Here is a 25241-nt window from a genome sequence, read left to right as displayed (position 1 = left end):
CATGGTAGTTTCACCAGGCTACACAAAAGTCAACCCAAATTTGAAGATCGTTTGGACTTACCCCTATTCTTGAACCCTGAATACTCTGGTCGTCATCTCCCTGCTTGATTATCGGCATACCAAATCTCATCTTGTCCAATCCCCACTGCTCAACATCACTCATACGAAAGAACGTCAAGAAGGCAGCCAGATGTCTCAAGAATCGATAAACTTGTCCTTCGGGTCCGGTGGCGTGTAAGTCGCATATTTTTCGCACATCTCGAGATGGATGAGGCAATCACTAAATCTCAACCAACCCAAGGCAATCCAGTAGCAGCGGCAATTCATCTGCGACTTTGGAGACTTACCTTGCCAGTGAGTTGACCGTCACAGAGAGATTCGCATTAGGCAGTGCACCATCAGAGGAGGCCACGTCGAGGCGGTTGGAAGCTAAGCAACTGGAACTCGAGGCGCTGGTCAAGAAGGTCAAAAGGCAGTAATGGGAGGCTCTCGGTAAGCCTGTACCTTGAGGTTTTGGTTCTGAGCACTAACGGGACGGTGGTAAGAGGAAAGAAGAAGAAGAAAACGATCAATTAGAGCGGTGCCAGACAGTGACGGGGTATATAAACATGTATATTGAAAAGCCGGGCATTGGTGCCCTGCACCCTTTGGGAACTCCTCGAACGCTGACCGCTTCTTCGGGGATGCGGCGGTTCAAGTAGACAACATAAGCAAACAGTCCATGGCCAAGATAATAAGAGAGAGCTTGTAGTGCTATATTCTTCTTCGTCTTCGAGGGAAACATCTGCTTTAAGTATACAATCGGTAGGCGCTCGCGTAGAATTGACTCCAACCGTGCCATCGTCCAATGGATATCGCAATCCACTCTTCGTAGTGGATATTGGCTCAACCTCACGACAAGTCCCACGTCAGGCATCAAGAGCAGCCGTAGGGCGAAATGCCACTCTCAAATCAGATCGATCAACGTTTCAATAGGGCGAGTGGCATGATGGACAGCTCCTTATCTTTGCCAATCCGCAAGTTAGCGCCACAACATCAGCGCCCAACCGGCAAACGTTCAGGCATCGTTGACTCATCTGTCTAGGCAGCCAAGGGCTGCTATAGATTGACTCTATGGGGAGGTGAAAAGCGAAATGGAATCGCAGACTGCCGAGGAAACAAACCACTCGGCATAGTACAGTATGATGCCAATTCAGCATGAATGTGTTCATAATTCGTCCCCATACACCGGGTTCCTTCACTCCCTCGTGTGCACATAATGAAATCGTCTATGGCAAGAAAGCAACCAGCATCTAGCAGGTCATTGTTGCTTGTTGCCGACACCTAAGGAAGTCCTCAACCTTCAGTGGTATCCATCTGTTCCCCGTCTCGACTCTTGCGAGCGGCGGCGATTCGCTCAGCTTTCCACTCATCCACTCGGGCCCGCAGCGCATCGTCGGGCACCACGTCTTCGATCGTCATGGGCTTTCTGGTGAAAGGGTCCAGAGGGTTGGAGAGAAGCTGCTGAACAATGGTGCTTCGGTCCACCACGTTCTTGGATGGCAGTATGACGGGGTCTGTCATGAGTATACCCATCAGCTGGTCCTCAAACTCCTCGGGGATTTCACCCAGATCAAGCTCGGCCTTGTCTGCGATTTCCTTTGCCTCCTTTACCTTCTCCTTTAGCACATCCCAGCGACCAAGCTCCTCTGGCGACTTCAATGCCCGGGTTGAGAGGATTCTTGACGCCTCATGGAAGTTCTCGGGTTTGTACGATCTCCCGTCAGCCGCTACAGCTTCGACAAATGCTGGCTTCTGCGCCAAGTTGAGGTAGATGTCCACAAACGCCGAAAGCAGCGTCCTTGCGTCGAAGTTATACTTCTTGGCGTCTTCGACCTTCAGGTTACCTCGCTTGGACCCAACAATCGTGTCCAGATTGTAATTCAGCATGCTTGCCAAACGGCTGACAATTTCAGGCATGGTGAAAGCATCTGTCAACGTCTCGGTGAACAGCTTCATCATCTCCATCGTCTCATTGACGAGCTGCATCCAGCTTTGACATTGTCCCTCTGCCTGTTCTAAATCACTCTGCTTCTTCTCCCTGTCTTCTGCAGACATGGATGGATCCTGTAGCTCTTTCTGGTACTCATGAATCGTTGCCAGTTTCGACAGTGCCTCGTCGAGCAAATAAGTGGCATCGTTGAGCAGTAGATTGACAAACTGTATGAAGAATTGACGGTTGACCCTATACCTGTTAGCACGCGATTGTCAGAAATCTTGGATGGTCTCGAACGTACCGGCTTTCGGTACTGAGACGCTCTTTGTAAGTCGAATTGGTAGTCCAGACACTCTTCATGACCTGAAAAATTTCGTAGCGAACATTGAACCGATCATAGAACCCAACACTGACACCACTGTGTTCACATTCTACTTTCGTTAGCGCAGTCTATTGACGGGCACAATTATGTCCTTACCGATATAGAATTTCATTAAAGCGTGCAGCAGATGCTCGTTAGCAAACTCGCTTCCGATCAAAAGGCCCCCTAGGATGCCTTGTGGGTATCGATTTCCAATAGCAAAGGTCCCAGCGTAGAGAACCGTGACGAGAGAAGCCTTCAGGTAAGGGTTCTTGATGTACCCGGAAGATCGCAAGAACGCAATACAGAGTGCAACAGTCTCATCGCCGACAGCCGACATCATAATCTCTGGTATAAAACTGGGCAGATGGTTAGTGATGGCCCGAATGCGAAGACAAGATATCACTCACCGAAGCAGGAATTTGAAGTTGTCCACTATTACTTGGAGAGCGTACTCAGGCAAGCAGCTGAACTGGTCGGGTATTTCCGCGGAAAGTGGGAGCTGAAGCTTCTGACCCGGGACATAATTCGACTGGCTTGCGATTCGAAGAAGCCAGACGGATACATAACGCATGAATTGCAAAGACAATGCTTGCGTGCTGTGGTCTGTAAGAACACCCTCAATGGAATGTCGCAATGCCATGGTCTTTTCAAGGACAGTCACCACCTTGTCATATTGCACCTGAGCTTGGATCTTGTGGAAGCCAGTCTATAACTGTTAGTTAATGCATGGCATGTGACACAGAGTGGCACACTTACCATTTTGGTCATCTCTTCACTGATTTGCTTCTCCATCTTCTGGAAGTATTTGATGTCGCGATCCATCTCCTTGAGCTTGGCGTTGATGCTTTCGCTGCCATAATGATGTGAGGCGAGATTCAGGAAGAAAACTTCAGATACGAAATTTGACGTTCCCTCGACTTTCTGGTCGTAAAATGCATCTGAAGTTGCTTGATCTGCGTTTAACTTGGTTTCATCTCTGACGTCCACTCTCGGATTCCGACGCAAGTAATCAATATCGATCTTGGAGACTTTGGAGAACGTCGCATCTAAGAAAGGCTGGCATAGTTGATCCAGGACAGCGGTGGTGTTGACCATGAAACCGTCTGAAGCAACCTCTCTGGGATCGACTCGCATTGCCCTGCGCTTGTGGTTCTTGTTCATCACAAAAGCGAACCAGTCAAGAGTTCGGCCTCGTGCCTTCTCGCCCGCTCGCACAAAATGGTTGACTATGCTGATCAGGTCAAGCTGGTGGGCCTTGAGCGTCATCTGCAATGTACTTTGCAGAGTCCTAACCTGGGTGGCATCGAGCTGGCGTGGGTTTGCGAAGTAGGTCTTTGTAACCTCTGCCTGCAAAGGCGAGATACGGAAGAACGGGCCAAGGATTGTTTGAGTCTCGGTTGCAACAGCCTGTTGTTCCCTCGTCATTTCAGGGGTCGTTTCGACTAGGAATCGAGGGTGCTCAGCAAGTGCTTCCAAGAGAGCTGGGTATCGAGCGTATGTGACCAAGCACTGTATTGTCAGTATTACATAACTTCATATGATTAGTGTACTCACGTTAATGTAGGTCTTATAATCATCGTCCATAGACTTCTTGGCAAGCCTTTGGCTCAGCTCCACCATGGCATTGGTAAAGATGGGAGCGACAGTGTCGTCCTCCTTCATGCGTTCGACCGCCTCGTTAAAGAAGTCCAAGCAGATCCCATCCTCGAGCTCGGAGTTGCGAAGTAGATAAGGGACCAGGCTATCATGGTTGGGATTCGGCTCTCGCCTACAGCAACATATTAGCAGCGGATCAAGAAACTCTTCAGCAGTGCAGGGCTCACATACCCGAAAAGCTCAGGCATAGTGAGAGCAAATATGCAGTTGCTCACGCAAAGCCGTTTGGCCTCGTCCAGAATAGCTTGTTTTTCGGGAGTTGGCCGCCGAGCTGCCGAGTCAATTTTGATTATTCTCTTGAAGGCCGGCAGAAGGTATGACAAGACCGGCTTGGAAGATGGAACAGTGCTGGCGGCTTCTAGGATAGCCTGGTCGATGTTCTGAGCATTAAGCTTCAAGGATTCGCCACCCTGCTGAAGCTCCTCTCGAAGATTCATAAGAAACATCAGGGGATTTCCATGGCTGTCGCGTGCGCGCGTTTCGTCGAGGGTGACACGGAATATGTCGCAAAGGACTCTATCCGACCACTCTTCGAGCGGTTCCTCCCGAGTTTGGATCTTCTTCGCCGGCGGAGCTAGGGAAGATTTATCAGAAGATGGTCTTTTGTTCGGACTCGGGTTGACGATACCTTCTTCACGCAGCCCCTTGGCTGTAACATCAGATTTGTTCTTGACACCAGACTGCGGGTTTGAGCTGCTCTGAGGTTGCTTCGACTGAGTGGGGGTCGGGCGTCTACTGCTCTCGGGGTTCGCTGGACTCGCTCTTGCTGCCTCTGCCGGCTTGGGCTGAGGTGTCGATGGAGCACTCGATGAGTTTACTGGGGAAGAGTTGTTGGATGCTCGGTTGAGCATTGCAAGGCGCTTCTGGCGCATCTAAAGCGGGCGAAAATGGTATGGTCAGTCGCATGATTTCTGGGAGGAAATGCGCAGCAGAACAGCAGCTTACTTGCTCTGCCGGCGGCAGTGTGGGCTCCGGCTGCTCGTTGGGGTCCATGGCAAATTAATTCCCTACTGGATAATTCGAAAATGCAGTAGGTAAGGTAGGTGCCAGGAGACCAGTGTCCTCAGTATTCTTGAAAGGCTGCCAGTACGGCCGATATGGGCTGCTAGTCGGGATATTGGAGTTTGCAACCGTCAGCAAGCAGCTGGCTTGCTTGGGCGGAAGATAAGATTGGCGATGCGTGGGTAGGCAGTAGTACGAAATGCACGCTGAGGCAAATGAAGAATCTACCAGGAAGAAAATCCAGATTCTATGTGTATGTGAAGCGAAGAGCTTTCCACGACAAAAGCGATGTGATTAGAACGGTTGGCAGTCGAGGCTGGTTCGGACCGCGAAGTGAAGGGAGGTATGATGCGTAACTGATTAATAGGTACCTCCGCCTGATGTTGGGGGAAAGGTACCTGGAGGGTGGAAGGTGGGCCTGGCCCTGCCTAGTTCACCACTCAGCTATGGTGGGGTCTTGCGGGGTGCCTTGTGCTTGCAAGTGAAGCATACAAGAGTCCCGAGATTTTCAAAGTCTTATTTATTCTAGCCAGTGGGCTTTTACTTACTACGGTAACTGCGTAGGTACTTCTATAACCGTTATATAGACGTAGGTCTTTGAAGATGGACCCTGGAGGGCGGCTTGTTTGGACCCAGCATGGTTATGCCGGTCCTTCCAGCATCCGTCTTTCTAGAAAGTCGACGAAGTTAACAGATCAATCAAAGACAATAATTAGTCATCTCACCCACCAAGGCTGCAATAAATGGATTTGCTCGGGTCTCTAGGAATACTCTCAAGAGCCAGGGAACGGAGACATTGTCATCAGCCGCATACGATGCTTCCAATGACGAAGTCAGTTATTGGTATCGATTGCTTAACGACTATTTGCCTGGCTTGGGAACCATCACTATCCCTTTTCACGTTGACCCATGGGCCAAGACCTTACTACTTACTAGTGAAGGGCCCATCCAACATCTATAATAAGCGCCGGTTTCCATGTTGATATCTTGATCAACAGGAGGCACGAGGCCGCACCCATGAATGTATGCCAACTGATCCCTGAGATGGCTTGCGCAGCTTTATTGAGGCGGGAGCCCACGTGGATTACAGCCGGGGGCCGGTGGAATGACTCATAACCAACTTCCGTTATCCATAAGGACTGAGTACTATATCGACTTAACTAGGTGGCGCATTCGATAAAGAGGATCCTCACCAGTCGTGAGGAAGCCGGGAGCCGCGTCACTCAAACGGTCTGTAACTCATACCAGCTCATAATGGTCGGCTACTCACACTGAGCCAGCCACTTTCGTTACGTCGAGACACACGTCTCAAGATGCATTCAGTTGGCTCACGCAGTTCGGGACATCACCGGAAAACCCCATGAGCATTCTGTTTTGGCCAGAAGCATGACTGGCAGTTCTGGAGGTATACTTTCAGTTCGTGCACTCCTGCAGCTTGGATACAACGAGTGGCACCTGAGACGCGGGGGCAAACCTCTCTGATCACAACTTGGTAAGGATTCTGTATAGAGTCAAGCAAACATAGGCCCGATTGTAATGGGGTGTTCTCTGACACCAGATGCTACCATCTAGTTTCACACGCAGCTGAGATACCTGAGGAGTACTACGTTATTCTGTGGTGGCTCGCCTAACAGATGAGGCCATTGGACAGCAGTAATGTGGTCGCAGATAGTCAATTATTGCGGGTTCTGGTGGAAGCTTTGAGGCAAAAGCATCCGTTGCGACTGACGGGATCGGAAACAGTGCAGTCGCCCCTGATCGTACTGCCATCAGCTCCAGTGCTTTGGGCCAATTGCGACCTCTGGACGATACCATTAGCTTCAACGTATTGTGTTTTCCGGGAGCATCCGGTGGCTCCTGGCGATCCGGTGGATGGACCACACAGCTGCTTTCTTCGTGGCCAATGAGAACCAGGAACAGGTGTCCGACGCTCTGGGTGTTCCTGAGCTTGTCATCACAGCATCTGCCTCATCCAGAGACTCAGCTTGCCCCGCTAAGGGATGAACACGAGAGATCTGCCGCTGTTATAATTGGTCGCGCGACTCGATGCTCTCTCTATACGCAAGCCGCCTATGCAGCGCCTCGGGATACCACATGGCATTTTATTATATCTATGCTCCGTTGCTGATCGCTAGAGCCGGGGGCGAGCCCAGTTTTGTTGTTCTCTCAGCTCACCGTTCCCCCAAAGAGCGCCACGGGTAGTCGCAGTTTCTTCAAGCTTCTATTAGCGATGTCGTGTAACCATTGTTCTCAACGCCATACGAGCACAATTTTCGTCGGGTTCGGGTACACGCAGCCACCGTCCTACGCGGTTGGTTGTGCCGGTCCCTACTGAGGATCACTCCAGATCCTGCCCAAGTGCGCTGATCATGCCAGGTCGCCCCCTTCCCCCTTTTGATCGCTGAAGGCGGCGAGCGGGCTGTCATGAGCGACATCGAGGCTCTGGCATGGCAGCCCAGTGCTGAAGGCGAAGGATGGTCCAGCCGGGATATATACGCGGTGGCCCCCACGACGGAGCGCAGGTGCAGAGGCTAGATTCATGGACTATACTAATGCCACTGCTGGCTTGCTGACAGCAGTGTCTTGCCTCAACTTCACCGCAGCCACACGGAGAATTAGTTCTTCATTTCGCCCATCCCGTATTCTCACCGCCATATAGACCAACAACGCTTTCTTTCTTGAGGTTCTTATGGCCCCTAATATGGATCTTCTACCCATGTCTCTATACGTCTCAGATAAATATATACCCCCGAATGAGACAGAACTTTTAGCTCACTGGCGCTGAAATGAACACGAACGTCAGCGATCTGCTCAGACGTCCTGAGCCGGACAGACGATCAATCGTCGGCCCCGCGGCTCGCCAAAATTCCTACTCGTCGGATCCTTCGGAGTGTATGCGCCAGTGTAGAGCGAGATTCTTACAAAGCTTAGGGCTTCGCGAGGGGGCTAGTTTCGAAGAAGGATGTGTAAGTCTGACGAAAGACCAACCGCCAGAATGGTTTTGGGGTCTTTACTGTTGCGACTCGACCAACTGTGGTGTGTATATCGACCGCGAACCTACATTGCTTGGGCAAAGCCGTGAGTAGTACCACGATCGCGACGTATAAGACCTCAATCTAACGGCGAACAGCAAATGTTGATCTAATAATTAATAAATGCCGAGAGTAAGGTTTCCACTACTATACATGAGGGCGCTTGTCTGACCCCTATATAGTATTGGGTACGACAACATATACGACCCTGGACCACCTCAGATTGTCTGTGGAGACTCGACACCATTCTTGATACCACTGAACGTCGGCCCCTCGACGTCGACAACGAGCAGCATATTGGCATCGATCCAATCACTTCCGACATCCACCGCCCCATCTGCCCTCCAAAATGATACAGCCACAGCAACGACCGGAGCAAACGCAGCGGCAACAACTTTGCCACCAACCAACACGACAGTGTCAAACGATGACAGGCTCGGCTTCGGGGCCAAGATTGCTATCGGCATTTGCATGGCGCTTGCCACCGTCGTTCTAGTCATCGCTTTACTCTTCCTGCGACGCCGCCGGAGAAATACAAGGGGTTACCGGAGGGCTCCTCCCATATCGGCCCAGCATACACGGGCCGCTTCCGAGCAGCCTCCGCAAGCAACCCACATGTTCCTAATGACACCACCCGCGTCTTCGTCCTCCAAGACAACGCCCTGTACTCCTCCGCCGCTTCGGCTAAGTGACCGCAAATACCTTCCACCACCATATGCGCCGTCTTCGAGAACTACGACGCCACCGATTACCCCTGACGCAGATGCATCAACAACGGCAGAAATATACCCTCACTCAGCTATGCCATTTGCGCGGTCCTTCGTCGGCGACCCCGTGGCGGCGAATAAATTCACGCCCCGACGTGAGCGGCGCACCACTGCAACCACTATCACGAAGTCCGCTATACGCCACGGCACGCCGAGCAGCACGCCGAGCAGCACGTCTATCATTCCCGAGAATGCCGCGCTACGTCAAAGCACGAACTCGAATGAGGATAGAATGAGCAACTCAAAGCCTAAGCCTCTTATAAGATCTCCGGCGGCGGCATCTCCATCATCGTTCTCATCGTCACCCTCCTATCCGGCCCGACCGCCGCGCCCGTTTACATGCGGGCCACCCCTTGAGATTCCTAATTTGGTGACGCCCGCCGGTCCGCCGCCGACGTGGGCTCTACCCCAGCCACCTCCCCCTGCTTCCCCGCCATATTCTACCCGCTCGTTGGTCCAGTCGCCGCTGAAGCCGAAGCCGACGCCCACACCATCCCGCCGCTTGCACTCACACGCCTCGCTTCCGCCGTTAGCGCCACCAGCACCAGCTTTAGCCGTGTCGTCGCCGCTTTCACCCATCCTTTCCGTTTCGCCCCTTTCCTCCCCTCGCTCCGTCAGCTCTCCCGTACACTCGCCCCTAATCCCCAGTACACCCCCGGCTTCTACCGCGACGCTGCCGCCGCCCTCGACGTCTTGTTATGAACCCCTGTCGCAGGATAGTGGAGCCTCCCGCGGCTTACCCAGCCAGTTGCGCGATCTCCATAGCAATTCAAGGGGGTCGGCGAAGCGCGATACCCATGAGAGTTGGGGTAGCTGGAGCGGCGTCGATAACCCGGGAAGGGCGAGAAGTACTACAAACAGCAACACCGACTTGGGCGGACAAGGCGGCAAGAAGAATACAAATGATCAAGTTGGAGGGTCGACCAGCGTTACATTAAAGAAGCTCGATCTGGAGAAATTGGGCGGAAGTTACTGAAGATGGCGGATCTCGTATGAGCTGAATACCATAAACAAAAGGGGGAACTTGGCGACAAATCCAGCTGCATTGGTTCTGCTTGTGATAGCTGGCTATCTCTACCAACAGTGATTTGATGGTGGGTGGGATGGCATTGCATGGCTCCATAAACGAGACACACGAGATAGATGTGATTACATCAGGTATTATTGTTTCAGGCGGCGATTGGGTGGAGCGGCTTGAGCGAGCAACTAAAAGTTGATTTGATAGAACAATATTGCTTTCATCCCTTGACCTCTTTTCTGTCTTACGGTTGAGATATGTATGGTCTTCGAACCAGCTCTAAGTATACATGTACTATTCATTTGCTTCCAGCCCCCTTAGGCACCAACAGCTTGCAGGCTCTTTACCGTGTCCGTGACACTCTTCTCGAGCGAAATCCATTTGATGCCCAAGACGTTGGTGGCCTGCGAGTTGTCGTAACCGGGGAAGCCGGCCTCGGGGTAGTCGCCGCCCTTGGCTTCCTCGGCCGGCAGCTTGTCCTTAAGCTCGGGGAAGTTCTTGCGGACAGCGGCGACGAGCTCGCGGTTGCTGAATTTGCCAGCAAGCACGAAAAAGCGCTTGCCGCCGGCCTCGGGCTTCTCCATGGCCTGTACGTGGGCGAGGGCGACATCGCGCACGTCGACCCAGAAATGGACGCCACTGGGCGCGATCTCGTCGCGCATCTTGCCTTGCATCACATCCACGAAACGCGCGTTGGACGTGTTGATGGCCTGCAGCGAGTTGAGGTGGTGGACGACGGGGCCGAAGACGAGCGGCGGGCAGATGGTGGCGAGATCGAAGTTGGGCTGCTCGTCCTTGACAAAGTCCCAGCCGGCCCGCTCGGCCAGTGTCTTGGACACGCGGTACGACGTCGGCTTACTTTCCTTGAGTCCGTCCTCGTAAGTGCTCGGGTTCCAGTCGGCTTCGCTGAACACCTTCTTGGGATCCTGCAGGCCCGCATCCGAGAGGATGGAGGCGAAGGAGCTGGTGATGACCACGCGCTTGACACTGGGGGCATACTGTTTGATGGCTTTGAGGACCGAGGTTGTGCCAAGGATGGCAGGGTCAAGCAACTCCGTCTTGGGATCGGTCCAGTTGAAGTGGAAAGGCGAGGCAGCTGTTTCGTGGTCAATGTCTCCCGAATCATGAGCTGTGGTATGAATCCTGCTCACTGTGGATGACGGCCTCGAGACCTGGTGTCTTCATGACCTCGTCGAAGGCATTTGGCTGTGCGATGTCCGGTACAATGACAAAGGACAACTTGGCCTTTGGGTGAGCCGAGCGTATCTTGGATGCCTTCTCCTCAGATCGCACCGTCGTGACAACCTCATGACCTCTCTGGAGTAAAAGCTCCAGAACGTGAGCTGGAGGGATGGTTAGCCTAGGCCTTGCCCCTTTGCTGGACTGCGACTTCAAGGGGCAGCATACCGGCGATGAAGCCAGATCCTCCTATACGCGAGCATTGTTAGCGGTGCGTGCTTTGCTTTAGCTAAGGGTAGTACGCATGCATACCTGTAAGTAGTACTTTGGTCATTGTGGTGAAGGAACGACTATATTTGAAGTGTCTTGTATTCAACAGATCAATAGTATCTAGCAGATTGGGAATTGACTTTTTGAGAGGGCTGGATGTGTGCAATTCATCTCAGAATATCGAGCGTTTATACGACGAACTATTTGCCTTTGCCGCTACAGCTTCACGCAGTCTGTATTGTATGTATGCACTTATCTCCTCGGCGTTTGTGCCCGCTGAATCGTGAATCGCGGGGTTGGAGACATCACGTCACTGTGAATACCCCGCTCACCATGGTCGCCTATCGGCGATATGACGGATAGCCAGCGGTGATATGGAACAATAGGTATGGAAATAAAACATTGCCGGCCGGCGGGCCAATCGCATTCTGCCCTCATTTATACCCCCGAACACACTCAACACCTCCGCTGTAAGCTCCGCGCCGATGCCATATCATATCCGTTGGCGCCAAAGCCGTCTATCTGCCTCATGCTACAAGGAACGATGAGCAAACAATGCTTCAAGGGCTTAGGAGAGATGGATACCACTCCCACATCTTGGGTGTTGAGATCCGTCTTTCCGCACCTCCATCAGCAGGCAGCCTGGCTTGGAGGGTTGCGCTGTTGCCGCCATGTACTGCCCAAGCATTTCCTCTGGGCGGGCGAAAGAACATGTCACTTTTCGGTGGTTGGCCAACCACATGAGCTTTTGTGATAGGTTCGTCGCAGAGAAGCAGGAGGAAGAAGAAGAGGAAAAAGAAAAGGCTGAAAACAGGTGATAGGTGACCCCCAAACGGGACAGTTCGACCATTTCGGGGCCCGTCAGGATTGTAGGGTTGCATTGGAGAAGGCCCTTGCAGGTCAAGGCCAACCCAGTCTGTCAGATTCGACATGGTCCTGGGCAATTGAAAGATCTGGTTCGCGGTTCCGAGCCATCCTTGCGGCTGGCCACTTCCGACAAATGAGATCAGCGCCCGGAACCGCGTCGTATATGTGGTGCACCAGAACGGAGGCACAGGAACAAACAGGCACCAGCAACGTTGTCTTGGGGTATCCAGGAGAGGGATTCACCTCGCGCGACCATGCAGCACAACGCCACGATAATGTGATTCAGCGCGGTGCATTCCGCGGCATTTCTTGGATTCCCGTCGTCGCCTCGATACTCGTAAAAGCCCGAGCCTCGTGGCGGTAGCTGTGACTTGACCAAATCTGATGAGGGCCACGAAGGACGCTGTCGAAATTCCACTTGGTCGTTTCATCAACCTGTAACACAGCGACAAGCCTTTTTTCCCCAAGGTGACAGACCATATGTTCCTCCGCCTAGCTGGGCTGTTGAGGAGCCGTGGGGATCACGAAGACCCAAGGATTACAGAATCCCTACCTCTTGGCCAGGGCCAAAGTCTGGAACAAAGGGCAAGGGGTGGATCTTGCACCCCCTTAGCTAACTTATACCCAATATCGTCGAGTACATATCAGCGGTGTGAGTATCAATTCCACCTATCACTTCTCACCTGCTTGTACCTCCAGGCTGCCCCGTTCACCGAGCCAATTCCTACTCGGCCGGTTTTATTTATTTATTTTCATTTGCGAAGCGATACTGCAATGCCTCGGCTGCAAGGTCGATTTAATGCAGTGCCGCTGTTTGAGATCCCCCTCCCTAACTCCCCCTATGGGAGCACGCCAATTGTACAGCGGGCCACAGCTATTCCCGATCAACACCCTGCAGCATGATCGGTCCTTGCATGTCGTGGACCAGACGAGAGAGACCACTGGACCTCGAGTGATGCCCAAAAGAGTCGAGATGCGGAAATTGTCGTCTGCTTTGAGATAATGCGGCCATCGCGCCCCTCTGCAAACATCCCGAAGATGCTCTGAGGCGCGGCAGGCTGAGTTCTAGCGGTGAATAAACGACCAATAAATTCTTCCTTGTAATTTCCGAATCGCGGCAACCACTGATTCGGTGCCAGGTTGCACTGAGTGGCTGCATAAGACCAAGAGAAATACTTGAGAAACTATGGCAATGCAGGTTGGTCTTGGGAGTTTCTCCTTGCTCGTCCCGTGGTCGATCCACCAGACATAACCATCGTCATTAGATCTCTAATAATGGCGTTTCACTTCACTCTTTCCCTGGATACAGCCAACGCATAATGTAGGGTTTATTTTAATAGTGGCCATAGACTAATCGATTAATCCAGGGACTCAGGCGAAGAAGACGCGACTACCGCGACCTAGCCTAGGGGTCGTCGTCATGTGCCTAGAAATAGATATCCATTGTCGCAAACCAGCTCAATGCCCTTTTTGGTCCGTTGCTCGGACACTGCACGTCAAGTGTAATTTGGACCCTCAGAGCGATAGCACCGCAGAGTGCCCTGCCGCTTATTGCGGGCAAGAAGCTCCATGATCGCCTTTGTCGTGTCTTTGCGTTGTGGTCTGATGCGCTCGGAGCACACTTGCGATTTCTTTGGCTACCCCTCCTGTGTGTCAAGAGTACACGGCAGCGGCGATTAAGGGAAGACTACTAGGCAAGGGCATCGAGCACTGCGATTTCGGTATCCACGTCGACCATGGAATGTCGTCAAATTATCACACACGTAGATCACCTAGTGACAGTTCGCCTCGTGTTTGATGAGCAAACTCGTGGAATGCTTTCCGCGCGCGAAGTCTCGAGGCCGAAGGGCTTCAGAACGATGGGGGGTCAGTGCAGGACCTAACTGATGAGGTGATCGCTCAGCTCGAGCTCAGACTGCCGCAGGTGCCAAACCTTCTCCAGTTCACGAACAGATGTTCAACCATGTCTGTGCCGATGCCGCTTTTGGCGCGATTTTCACTCTCGCAGTAGGACGGACGGCTTCTCCACCGCGCAAATACCAGGTGTTTCCTGGCAGGATGAAGTCAGTACCGGTACTACTACTCCGTCGTGGTCCTCGTGACATTCCCTGCGACGGGGCAACGAGTACATACATAGACTGGCGGGTCTATAGGACACGGGCGTTGCGATGAAGACGGAGAAGCAGCCCGTGGGAGTCTAGTATGTAGCTGACTTCCTTCTAAGCTGGCTCTCACGACGGAGTAGGTGGATCTATCCATCTATCGCCGATAAATCTGGCAGAACGCATGGCATGGCATGTGTCTTCTGTGTTAATGACAAAGAAACGTCTTACCGCACGCACTACGGTGACAGCCAGTCAGTGATCTCTGTGGTCATCGTTGGAGGTTAGATCAGACCAGACGTCGACACCCCTGAAACGACCAGCGATGTCTTGTTTCATTGAGTCGAGGCACTTGTAACTGCTGGGAATTGCATTCACATGGGTACCGGTAGTTGGTGGTAGCTTCACCTTCCCCGTCGAGTCAGCTTGCCAGCCGGCCTGAACGCCACGCATCAGGGTGTTTTCGGGCATGTTTGAAATTACTTACTTCGAACTAAAAAAAAAAAAAAAAAAGCTATAGCTTAAGCCGTTACGCCGTCCTAGGGGAAACTCGTAAGCGCCCAGCCATTTAGTAGTACGGCAATGACGGACTTGGATATCCCCTTACGACAGCGACATCTCCTTCAATCTAAGTCATGATGTTCGCCAGCACCCCCGATGTGATATGCCGGGGGATCCGCTGTCTGGTTCGGTCTGGCCTGGCCTGGTCTACTGTCCAATACGTCGGCCTCTGGTGGGTGGATGTACTACGAGGTGGCCAGTGAGGCTAGGAAATCGACTACAGCCATGACAGGCGATGGCGAGGAAGTACGTGCGCACCATCTCAGATAGCCCCGGGATCCTCAGAGTTGCTGGCCGTCTCTTCTCATATTTGGAAGAGCAGCTGTAAACTCAATAGCAGGAAAGCCGTTTCCCCGGTGGCGTCGAGGCGCATCGCTCCAGTTCCCGGCAGGCAAACGAGGCACCCGAAGAAAGGGAAGGAGGAGGAAAAAGAAAAGCGCCACATGCTTTGACGTCCAACTATAGCAAATAACTGCAAAACCGGCCGCACATCAGCTACCAGCCCGTAGCCTTCTTTTGGGATTATCGTGTCGTCGTTATGTTTCCGCTCGAGGGCGGAATCACCCACATGGATGATCGACAGGTTTTCTAAGTATATCAATAGCGTTGAAGCTAGCCCGACTCACTAGCAGTGATGGCAAACGATCGAGTTGAGGAACTAGGCCGCTTGGCTTTTTTCTTCTAGCCACTGAGGGCATGCCATTGGGTGACAGGCCGGAAACCACGGCACATCTTCTGTATTATAACATCTGCGGTTGGTGAGCATGTTTCGCCGGGTTGTCTAGCAGGTCTGCCCTGGGGGTGTTATGGATCGCTACAGGCGCCGTTGTTTGAATTGATCAGTAGTGTGGGTTGGGTGATGCCCGCCAGCAAGATCTGCAACTAGACTTGGGGCTAAGATGGAAACCCGGGGTATGACGGGATGGTCCTTTTTCACGTTCTTCTTCACACTTTAAATCGCAAATCGCGGGAGCAGGAGTCCATGTCGGCAGCAGGGGACGTCCTTGCTCGGGGGTCCGGACCCTTTGGAGGGCTGGGATTAACCCCCCCCTACCGTATACGGCCTTGGAGATGGACTGCCGGTTCGGAAAACCTCGCTCGGGTGGTGGGGAACAGAGTTTTTGAGTCGCCTCGAGTCAGCGTCCCCATTGCATTACCACCGTACGTCGTTTCCGTGGCGGGAATTGCTGCCATTAACCTTATCCGCTCGACCCTGGATCCCCGGGTTGTCCACCGGACGTGCTGCTGGACGCATGTACCGGTACTGACGACACTAAGGAACCGGTCAGTCTGGAAGATTGGCAGTAGAGGTGCGGAAGCGGCTGCTGTCTCTTGCTCTCGCTCTCTTGCCCCCGTCTAGCTGGCCTCCAACTCCAGCCCGAGCCTATCTTCCCGCCCCGGCCACGTTACGTACTTAGTACCTAAGCTTTATCACGGACAGTTCTGGCCTAGCAGCTTCCATCGGAAAGTAGCTAACATTATCGACGGCTTCCAAATATGCGACACTTTGCAGTCGCAAGGGAGCAAACACTGGACGGGTAGGCCCCGGGAAGGTATCCCATGGTGGCCAAACAAAACCCCATCATGCCGATTGGATCATTCTCACTAGCTGTACGCCCCCATTAGCATGGATGGTAGATGATCAATGGCAAGGGAATATTGCCCTTTTCAGCAAAGAGGGGCTGGGCTGGCAGTAGTTTGGTAGCGAGTTCATCCATATCCAAACTTGTCCAGATATTGGTTCAACCTCACGGCATTCAGCACGGAAATGAAATCAAATGGCTGGCGAGGGCCAAAAAGAGAAAGAACGATTGTCCTCGATCTGGGTACTCGTTCCGAAAGTCGATGGGACTGACTAGGTGATGTGAGGCGCAGAATTGACAATATCATCAACACAGCCGCTGCAGCGTAAAGGGGCTCACCATCAAGCACGGGAGTTCCAGTAGTGAAAGCATGCTTACCAGGCGCAGACCGACACTGAAAGGCCATCCTTAACCTTGGCGTCGATAAGAAGACAACGCCCCTGGACGGGTCTCCAGTACATCGAAGTAGTCTCTTGACGTCAAGTTGTACTTCGTCACTCGGCATTATATCATGTCCATCAAGATTGGTGGGTTACCGCATCAGCGATTTCAGATGCCAAAGTCTATTCCCGAACTGTCACCATGCAAAGTGCATTGCCAGATCCAGAAACAAAAATAGCTCACGAGTCAAGCATTGCCTGCTCAACACTGACTGACATCCTGGTTTGCTCAGCAAAGACCGTGTAGTGGTGTGTTCTCTGTCCCCATCTCCAGGCCTGGGAAGCGTAAGTAGGCAGGGAGGCATCTATCCAACTTTCCTGTTGGACTGGAAACAGGAGACGGACACTGTGTAGGCCATCAACAGCCAACCACGGTAACGTTTCCATGTCGCAATCTTACGGACACCCAGCATAAGTACAGGTTTCAGGGCGGCGACATCAAAAGGTTGATCACAAGGACACGATAGTAGGTATTCTCAACCATGTCGTTTCCCAACAAGCGGTCCAATCCACAGATAACCGGCATTCCAAAGCATGCCGCTTGATGGAATTGATGCTGTCCACGTGTGCCCACGGAGGAAGCCAGAGCGGGCGCGGCGGAGATTGTTCTTCACTCTTTGCAGTCTACGTGACCAACACGTGCCGAGTTCAGCAGTATAACCAACAGGTTTCGGTCCAGTGCTACTGCGACTAGAGTAGGTATCATCTATAGCGCTAATAGATAAATTATACAAATCGCATCCGGCAAGCATATCCGCCCATGATCATCAAGTCCCAGAATGTCCACTCAACATGTACGAGTACCGAAGTGAAGAAGGTATCGGTACGAAATTCACGAGACTGTGTTCATCAAATGCAGGAACGACAAGTTAGCAATGGCCTCGACTAATGCGCATGACTTCATTGCGACTTCGACCAAGCAGAGTCCCGATCCTTCACGATCAACTTCAACGCACTCTGACCAGACCCTTTACGCACCCCCTGAATCAATAACCATAATGTGCAATTCCCTCGAACATATCCTCGCCCGGCTTGGGCCCGACACGCCATGCATATCGTGACGTCTTCTGTCCCCTTGCGAGACGACCGACATGACTCTTTACTCTGGAAGTTTGACGCGTCGTCGACGAAGCTGGAGATGGCGGAAGAATACTCGTCATGTTAGAGAGCTGCTGATTCGGATAGACCAATCTACAAAACATAGACTTTCACCCAAGCAGCAAACAAGGAGAAGTTTCAATCTGACCGGGCTTGGGAAAGGGTCAGAGTTCCGACTTCAGCTTCAGGGGCTAATGGGGGAGGGAAACAAGATAGACTTCAGCGGCGGCACCTCGCACGGCGGCCGGGCGGCTATAGACGCAGGACCACAGCGCGCGCATGCATATTCCAGCCGTTCGGATATAAGCTGAACGAAGGGTTTTACTTCTTTTCAGCACGTCCAGGAGGGACCAAGTCTTGTTGTGATGCCGTCTTCTTCTTCTTGACGTAAATGACTTGCCCCCCAATGACGGTATCTGGTTGCGAGAAGTGCCCAGTGCAATCACCTGAGGACACGCAAATGGATTAGACTTCTAGCAAATCTTGAGGAGAGAGACAGCGAGATCAAAAAGTCTAATTCAGCTTGCCGGTACATGAAAAGATGCCGTCTTCATATCTGTCAATCAACTATCTTGAGTCAACACATACAGCCGCCTATCAGCTATCGGGTGCTGCTGCTGCAGTCTGCAGGGGACGCTGCACTGCAGTCTGCAGTGCACTGCACCTGAATCGCCCCCACTCGCCCTCATGCGAACCTACTGCGAACTCCTGCAGCTAGGAGAGAACATGACACCAAAAAGGAGGAATCGCTGAAATTGATGTGACCATCATGGCGAAGAAAGAAAAACCCTTCTCGGCGCTACTGTACTTACTACTACGAGCTACGCATGTAGGTACGCTGCACGATAAAGGGGACCTTTTTTTTTTAACACCCTTTCTTCTTCTTCAATGTCAAAATGTGTCAGAAGCGCGATTGCAGTAGTGGACTCAAGCCCACTCTGCACAGGCGGTGCCTGCATTTTGACTCACCTTCCTGTGCATTAGCCATCTTCCATATGCATCATTGCTCTCCTCTGGCCTCCCAACTCAAACAGGGAACCACTAATCAATCACTCAATTAGACATGCATACATACGGCAGCGGGAAAATAGGAGAGAAGTAACATCAGTAACAGCATCATTTATCAGCAGCAATCGTGAGTGATAAGTCCTCCCCCTCCCCCTAAAACCACGTGTACATGGCGCATAATAGAGTCTGCTATAGGCGGTCAATAGCCCGGCCGTCCAGTCGTATGCAACAAAGCAGCGAACCATGCCACTGCCACTGTCACTCTCAAGCCCCCAAATTCATGCGAACCAGTTCCATCGCGTGGCTTGGGTGTTCGTCAGGTGGAGACGGGCACATGTTACCGAAGACGAAAAGAACAGCAGAGAATGAGAAGCAGAAAAAGGCCGAATGGGGCGGGCCTGCCTGAAGTTGTCAAAGATCTGGTGATCCGGATGCCGAAACTCGGAAACGAGTCTCGCTACCTTTTTGGTTCACCAGCTTCAGAATGTCGGATGCAGGTACGGGGTACATTGTCTTGTACACCAATAGGTAGTGACGCAGGTCGTGGGAGGTATCATTGGTGGTTGGGAAGGGCAAGTAACAGATTTGTTTTAGGATGTTCCTCCATCTTTCTATCCCAATACCGTTACGATCACCGGTTTCCGATCCATAACACATGTTTCAATTATAGGTACGGCAGACTGGGAATAATTGTTGAAATTGCCCAGATCGCCTTTTCAATCGTTTCAATACCACTTCCCTGGTTCTTTGGCACATTGGCAGTTACATTATTGTCCTTTCCGTCAATTGGCGGTTGACACCGGCAATCCCGCTTATCCCTCGCAGGATCAACATCGGACTGATTACCTCAGGTATGCTTACTTTTTACCCTTGGGGTGACAGGATTAATGGAGCATTGCTTGTCATATCTTTGGATTCTCGCATCCGGAGCAGAGGCGAGTGAACGGACATGCCTTCCCATACAACCCCCGTGTCTTAACCCCTTATTCAATTGGGGCTGCGTAGACCTGCATGCCCTTGCTCTTCTGAGCATTAGAAGTGGGAGGATGGGCTTCTTTTTTTTTTTTTTTTTTTTTTTTTTTTTTGGTCTCGAGTCGTTCGCGCTCTTGGCAGGCATCCGTTCTTGTTGCGCGGGGGACCGATCCGGCCGATACTGGAAGACCGGGGCACAGGTCCTGCATGTCCTGTAGGCGGCCGAGTCGCCGCGACGCCGAAGTGTAAGAAGATGCATTAGAAGAAGGATAAAGTGGAAAAAGAAGCATGTGCGTATGTAATAGAAAAAGAGCGGTCCATAGCAGCATCAGCAGCAGCAGCAGCAGCATACATGGCATCATCAATACCATCATGAACCATCCTCCCCCACTCCGCTATTACTACCTTCTGACCTCCTAGCCTCCCCTCCATCTTTAGCTCAAGTGCTGAAGGGAATGGGGCCAGACGAACTTCTGTTAGGTTAGGATAGTCACGATGTTCATTTGTGGACGCCGCATGTACTGTAACGCTGCGACGAGTCGTTGACGAAACATCAACAAGACGAAAAGAGAATGTGTGCAGTGACACGCAAGGCGGGCAGGGCAGGGCAGCGCAACGCAGGGGGAGGGGAAGGAGAAGAAACAAACCATTCCCAAGAGAGAAAGCGTTTCGCCGCCGTGCTGCCGCGGATGCGCGCCACTTACTCGCCAGGCGTCCCTTCCCGGTAAACGAAGCTACGTTGGCGTGGGATGTCAACAGGGAAAACCCGTTACATCGCGAAAGCGTGCACGTACATCAAGTCCTGTCTGTGATGTATGTAGTGAGTAATGTTACATGTGACAAAAGGCGGAGCCCCCGGAAAAGGGACCAAAGGCGAGAGGGTTTTCGCGTCGGCGGGAAGCAGGGAATTAGTAAGAGTAGAAGAGGGATCAAGTGATGCGTGGGTGTGTACATCCATTAGAGGGGTAGGAAGAAAATATACCATGTTGATAACGACTTAGTGTTTTGACTTATCGTGAACCCCGGGCCATGTACCAGGCCCGAATGCCACTCTTCAGGTGAATAGACGTGGTGTATTGTCCTGTAGGACGAAGGTCCGGTGACCAAACCCCAATGCGGCCCTTGCAGTGTCGTAGCTAGAGCGAATGACCCTGGGTGTTTGGTCTCCGGGCAAGGCGGATGCGATGCCGGAGGCGACGACGACGATATGATGATCATATTTTCCGGGCCTCTTCCAGTCATAAATCAAACAAACATCACGTTGGCCGTCATGTTACCGGAGACCCCCCAAGTCAGGCGACCGTGACGATGCGACAGCCTTAAGATCCAGGTTGGACACGAATGTGTATGTGTAGCCATGTTTGCTGCTTGTCCTGTAATGGGAGTTCCCCGGCCTGTAGCTGGCAGTTTTGCGACGGGTCATGTGTAATGTAGAAGTACTGGCCCTGCTTCGAGAACAATTCCAATTATATTGCAGGGCGCAGTTTGCCACAGATGCATGCAGCGGAAACCTCTTGTCTTCGCATTGTCGGCCTCGCAAGCTAATAGCAGATGATACGACATATACGTACTGCCAGATTTTGATTTCAATGCTGATTCCGTACCTGACTACTCCGTATACATACGTATAGTTCCTTGAAAACGCATCCTACCTCATTAGACTTAAACAGCCCCGGGTGTTTTGTGGAGAGATGGCGTCGAAGTACATGTTGAAAGGTCATTAGCATCGTCAGTGTCATGAACCCTGACCTTGAACCCTGAGCTGTCTCAAGTCTTAATTGCAACAACTATCACGGAGCGAGGACAGGGATCAAGCTCCATCGCGACACCGAAAATTGCCTTTTTCGCTTGCCGCATGCCGGCCGCGGTTGCGGGCGCCCCTCAGGGCCACCGCCGCACGCACCCACCAATCGCGAGGCCCCTTTTCTCCTGGGCCAATGAGGATCCTAAGCCGGCTGGCTGCTTATAGGTCTTGTAATTAACCAAATCCTTCGCGGACCTCGCAGAGACCAGCTCATGGACTGTGCAACTATGCAAACTAAAACCTGCTTATACGAGAGTATACGAGAGTATGTATACTTGCCCGATCAAAAAGTGGCTCTGATCGGGGGGCGATTTGGCATAATTTTCATTTCGACCCGTAATCTCTCGGCTGCGCCTATGTATGTATGACTGGTGTCGGGTTGAATCCAAGAGCCTGGACGCGTTGTAGGAACCCTGGCCGTCCCTGGCCCAAGTACTACGTGGAGGCTTAACTAAGGATCTTATTACCAAGATTGTCGGTCTTGGTGTTGAGTGACGATCGTCGCATGGGCGTGGGCTTTCTCTCCAATAGGCCCCTCAATTACACAAGCTACTTCGTTGTCTAGGATGGCCTTGGCGGTTTTCTAAGCGACCCTGCTAGACGTTGGAGTTTATCGACATATCATGTTCCACCTTGTGAAGATTGCCCGGATGTCGGCTAGGTCGGCGAGAGACGGAGCAGTTGGCAAGCAACCGGCAGCTGTGAGAAATTAGTGCATCTAGACATGGATACATCATCTTTTACTCTGATTTGGAGGACGACAGGCTCTCGACACGACAGTACTGTTCTGAAGTATCATCTCAACCCTTGGGCAGTATGGATCTAAGGCAGGCACCCGCGGCAGCACGGCCGTTACTAGCCTGTGCCTTTTTGGCATCTTTTGGCTCCTGACTGGTTGCCTGATACTGGTGCTGACGACAAATAAGCGTTGCACACTCCGTTCTCCCGGACTGAAGGTCAATTCGCCCTTGGACTAAGTACCGTAGCAGTGTAAAGAGGAGGATCCACGAAAGAACCTTCGACGAGGAGGTTGCCGCATTAGACACCTGTGACCAACAAAAAAGAGCCGGCCGCCGTAATGTCCGTGTCTTGGGGATGGAGAGCATTGTTGTTACCCCAAGGCCCAACGGCGACGATCCATAATGACCTGCTTCACAGTTACCATGTACATAGAGAATCTCTATCTGGAACTTGCCGGACACAATCGAATTGGTTGTGTCTTAGGGACCGAAATCCATACATCTAGCCTTAAATGGCTGCGATGTGAAACTCGGGGGGGACTTAGTTGTGACTAAGGCTCTTAGTAATAGCGAATAGCGAATGCATATAAGTAGTGAATAGCGGAACATACCAATTCCGCTGTGAGAAGGCTACGTATATTCAATCCAGGGGGGGTTTGCAACAACCACGGCACTCTCCGTTCACTGCGGATGCAGATGGCTGCAGGGACCGGCTCAAATCAAGTCCGCCTTCCGCCAGGTACCCACTCGCGGAAACACAGACACTGCTTAGAGAGAAAAGGAAAAACACGCAAGAGACCTTCTCAAATCCGATTCAAGGGGCCTCCCGTTCTGAACATCGTATGAAATTGGTGATAGGTGAGAGGCTCCGGGCTGGGTTCTGGAGGGGCTTCATATCCCATCAGCCCCAATGGTGGAACAACAAACCTGACATTTTATCAGCCCATGCTCAATGCCGAGGTTTAGTACCAACGGCGAAATCTTAGCGGAGCGTCGTTTGTGTTCTTGAGAACTGTGTCAGCTGGGATAGGGAAGTTATGGCATGCCACAGCGTTGGATGCCCGAGCCACCAGCGACATGACTTCGACTTCTTGAGAATTGATTGACTGATGAGACCGAACAGCCCCTCATGCTGACCCCTTCAATCACCGTAAACCGAATCACCAGGTTTGTTCTCTGAGGAGTTTGCAGGAGTGCTGGTCTTGGAGGAGAAGCTGTCTCGAATTGAAATATTCTTGTTGTCCAGTCAAGGTGTTGACGTGTGGACCCACGCCCAAGATCGCCCCTGCAATAATACCACCTTGCCACGAGCCGCAATGCCGCCACGACGAACCTTCGGTGGTATGTAGTAGATTTGAAGTAGCCGCGTTGGCCCCCGGAGCTTATCTTAACATACATTGCCATGTCTCTGCGACTACTGTTACTAGGAAGGATTTACCTGGTAACGGTATTGAGTTCACTGAGGACTGCCAGCAGCACATGTGATTCGCGTCCAAGTCGGAATTGCGGCTGGGATGTTTGGTCGGATATCCGGTGGGATCCTGGTTCAGTCAGGGATTGACAGCGGCATATATCCGTGAACACTTGGCCCGTGAGTAGTCGGTAGAGCAATGCCGATGGAACGTCAGGTGTGTGTAACTGCTGACTGTTACACAAACCCGCGCTCGCTCTATATTTAACAGACACAGCCACGGTGCGAAGTAATTATGTTCATGCATTGCGAAAGAACTAAGCAAAACATCCGAAGCTACAAGTACGCAACGAGCCACATCCTCAATTGGGCGGCCAACCTGTACCTGGATTGCCACATCCGGCGGAGTGCACTCAATCTGATTAAGTAGCGGTATTCTCCGTGGATTGCCAGGGCTACAGAGGTCGGCCAAATTTAACAAATACCCTGCACAGTGAGCAGTGAACATGGCAAGACTCCATCTCCTTCCATTGAAGCCACAAGCAGCAGGCCACAGCTTCACTTCACAGACTCCAAGCTGGTGAGCAGTGGCGATCACTTACACTAGCTAATTCAGGATAGGCCTGGAAATGCAGGCTCAAATCGTATTAGTGAGTGTTGAAGATTCTTCAATGCAGCTAGCTACCCACCAAATCTGCGAAGATTACTGCATAGCAGTTATGGAGTGCCGTAAGCTCGATTTCGTATAAGCTTCTGGCTTATAGCGCAGCTTCACAAATACGGTCCAGTGCCAGCCTAGTCTTAAGGCACAACTACCAACTACCGAGCCTCGCCAGACGATTTGGCGTGGAAGACTGTTAAACCCCCCGCCGAATGAGAGAAGGTGGTTCATCCCTTGTTCTAGTAACACCAGACACTCTGTGCTGTGCGCGGCCCTGTGCAAGTTCCACAAGCTGCATCTTCCACAGCAGGCACTGGCGGGTAGCCACTATTAGCGTGTGCGCGCTTTGACGTTGGAGCATGTCTCCTGTTCGACATAGCCATGGCGTGCTGCGCCCTGGAGAACAAGCAAATCGAAGAAGCCAAATCTTTAAGGGTATGCATGGAGTGCTTTCTGTCCTGTTTCAGGGTCTTGGGTCAGGAGCCAAGGGGCACGCTGTGCTGAAACCGCATGCTCGAGATGACCTTCGAGGCTGAATCGCCCATGTCGAGAGGCCGACTCAACCAGCCGGTCTCCAAGTTCTGCGCGCATGACACTCGCATGCAGGTGCAGTGGGTTTCCAGGAGATTGCAAGAGGCAAGATGTAGCGAGACGACAAACTGGTTTCAGCAATAGTGAAAATTGTAGGAGGCAAGAGCAAGCATCTTGTTGCCACGGCTCGTTGGCGAATC

General features: G+C 52.0%; 4 protein-coding genes across 4 annotated transcripts; 1 reads left to right on the top strand and 3 right to left on the bottom strand.

The window, feature by feature from the left end:
- Positions 1 to 1335: 1335 nt before the first annotated feature.
- Positions 1336 to 4988, bottom strand: PG998_009362 (ubiquitin elongating factor core; the record flags this gene model as incomplete). Its single annotated transcript, XM_066876178.1, has 8 exons — positions 1336 to 2224; positions 2277 to 2406; positions 2454 to 2695; positions 2747 to 3045; positions 3096 to 3848; positions 3894 to 4107; positions 4167 to 4867; positions 4941 to 4988. 8 exons carry the CDS (start codon positions 4986 to 4988, stop codon positions 1336 to 1338), a joined length of 3276 nt encoding a protein of 1091 aa, XP_066728334.1.
- Positions 4989 to 7783: 2795 nt separating this feature from the next.
- On the top strand, positions 7784 to 9772 carry PG998_009361 (uncharacterized protein; the record flags this gene model as incomplete). Its single annotated transcript, XM_066876177.1, has 2 exons — positions 7784 to 7889; positions 8448 to 9772. 2 exons carry the CDS (start codon positions 7784 to 7786, stop codon positions 9770 to 9772), a joined length of 1431 nt encoding a protein of 476 aa, XP_066728333.1.
- Positions 9773 to 10131: 359 nt separating this feature from the next.
- PG998_009360 (uncharacterized protein) lies at positions 10132 to 11327 on the bottom strand (the record flags this gene model as incomplete). Its single annotated transcript, XM_066876176.1, has 4 exons — positions 10132 to 10910; positions 10966 to 11157; positions 11222 to 11242; positions 11306 to 11327. The coding sequence occupies 4 exons, from the start codon at positions 11325 to 11327 to the stop codon at positions 10132 to 10134; spliced, it is 1014 nt and encodes a 337-aa protein (XP_066728332.1).
- Positions 11328 to 14487: 3160 nt separating this feature from the next.
- PG998_009359 (uncharacterized protein) lies at positions 14488 to 14703 on the bottom strand (the record flags this gene model as incomplete). Its single annotated transcript, XM_066876175.1, has 1 exon — positions 14488 to 14703. One exon carries the CDS (start codon positions 14701 to 14703, stop codon positions 14488 to 14490), a length of 216 nt encoding a protein of 71 aa, XP_066728331.1.
- Positions 14704 to 25241: the final 10538 nt, after the last annotated feature.

This window comes from Apiospora kogelbergensis, assembly GCF_038363985.1.
Source record: "Apiospora kogelbergensis strain CBS 113332 chromosome Unknown utg000006l_segment0_segment0, whole genome shotgun sequence".
Lineage (NCBI taxonomy): Eukaryota > Fungi > Ascomycota > Sordariomycetes > Amphisphaeriales > Apiosporaceae > Apiospora > Apiospora kogelbergensis.
The sequence above is the reverse complement of the archived record's forward strand: the minus strand, read 5'-3'. Positions and strand labels throughout refer to the sequence as shown.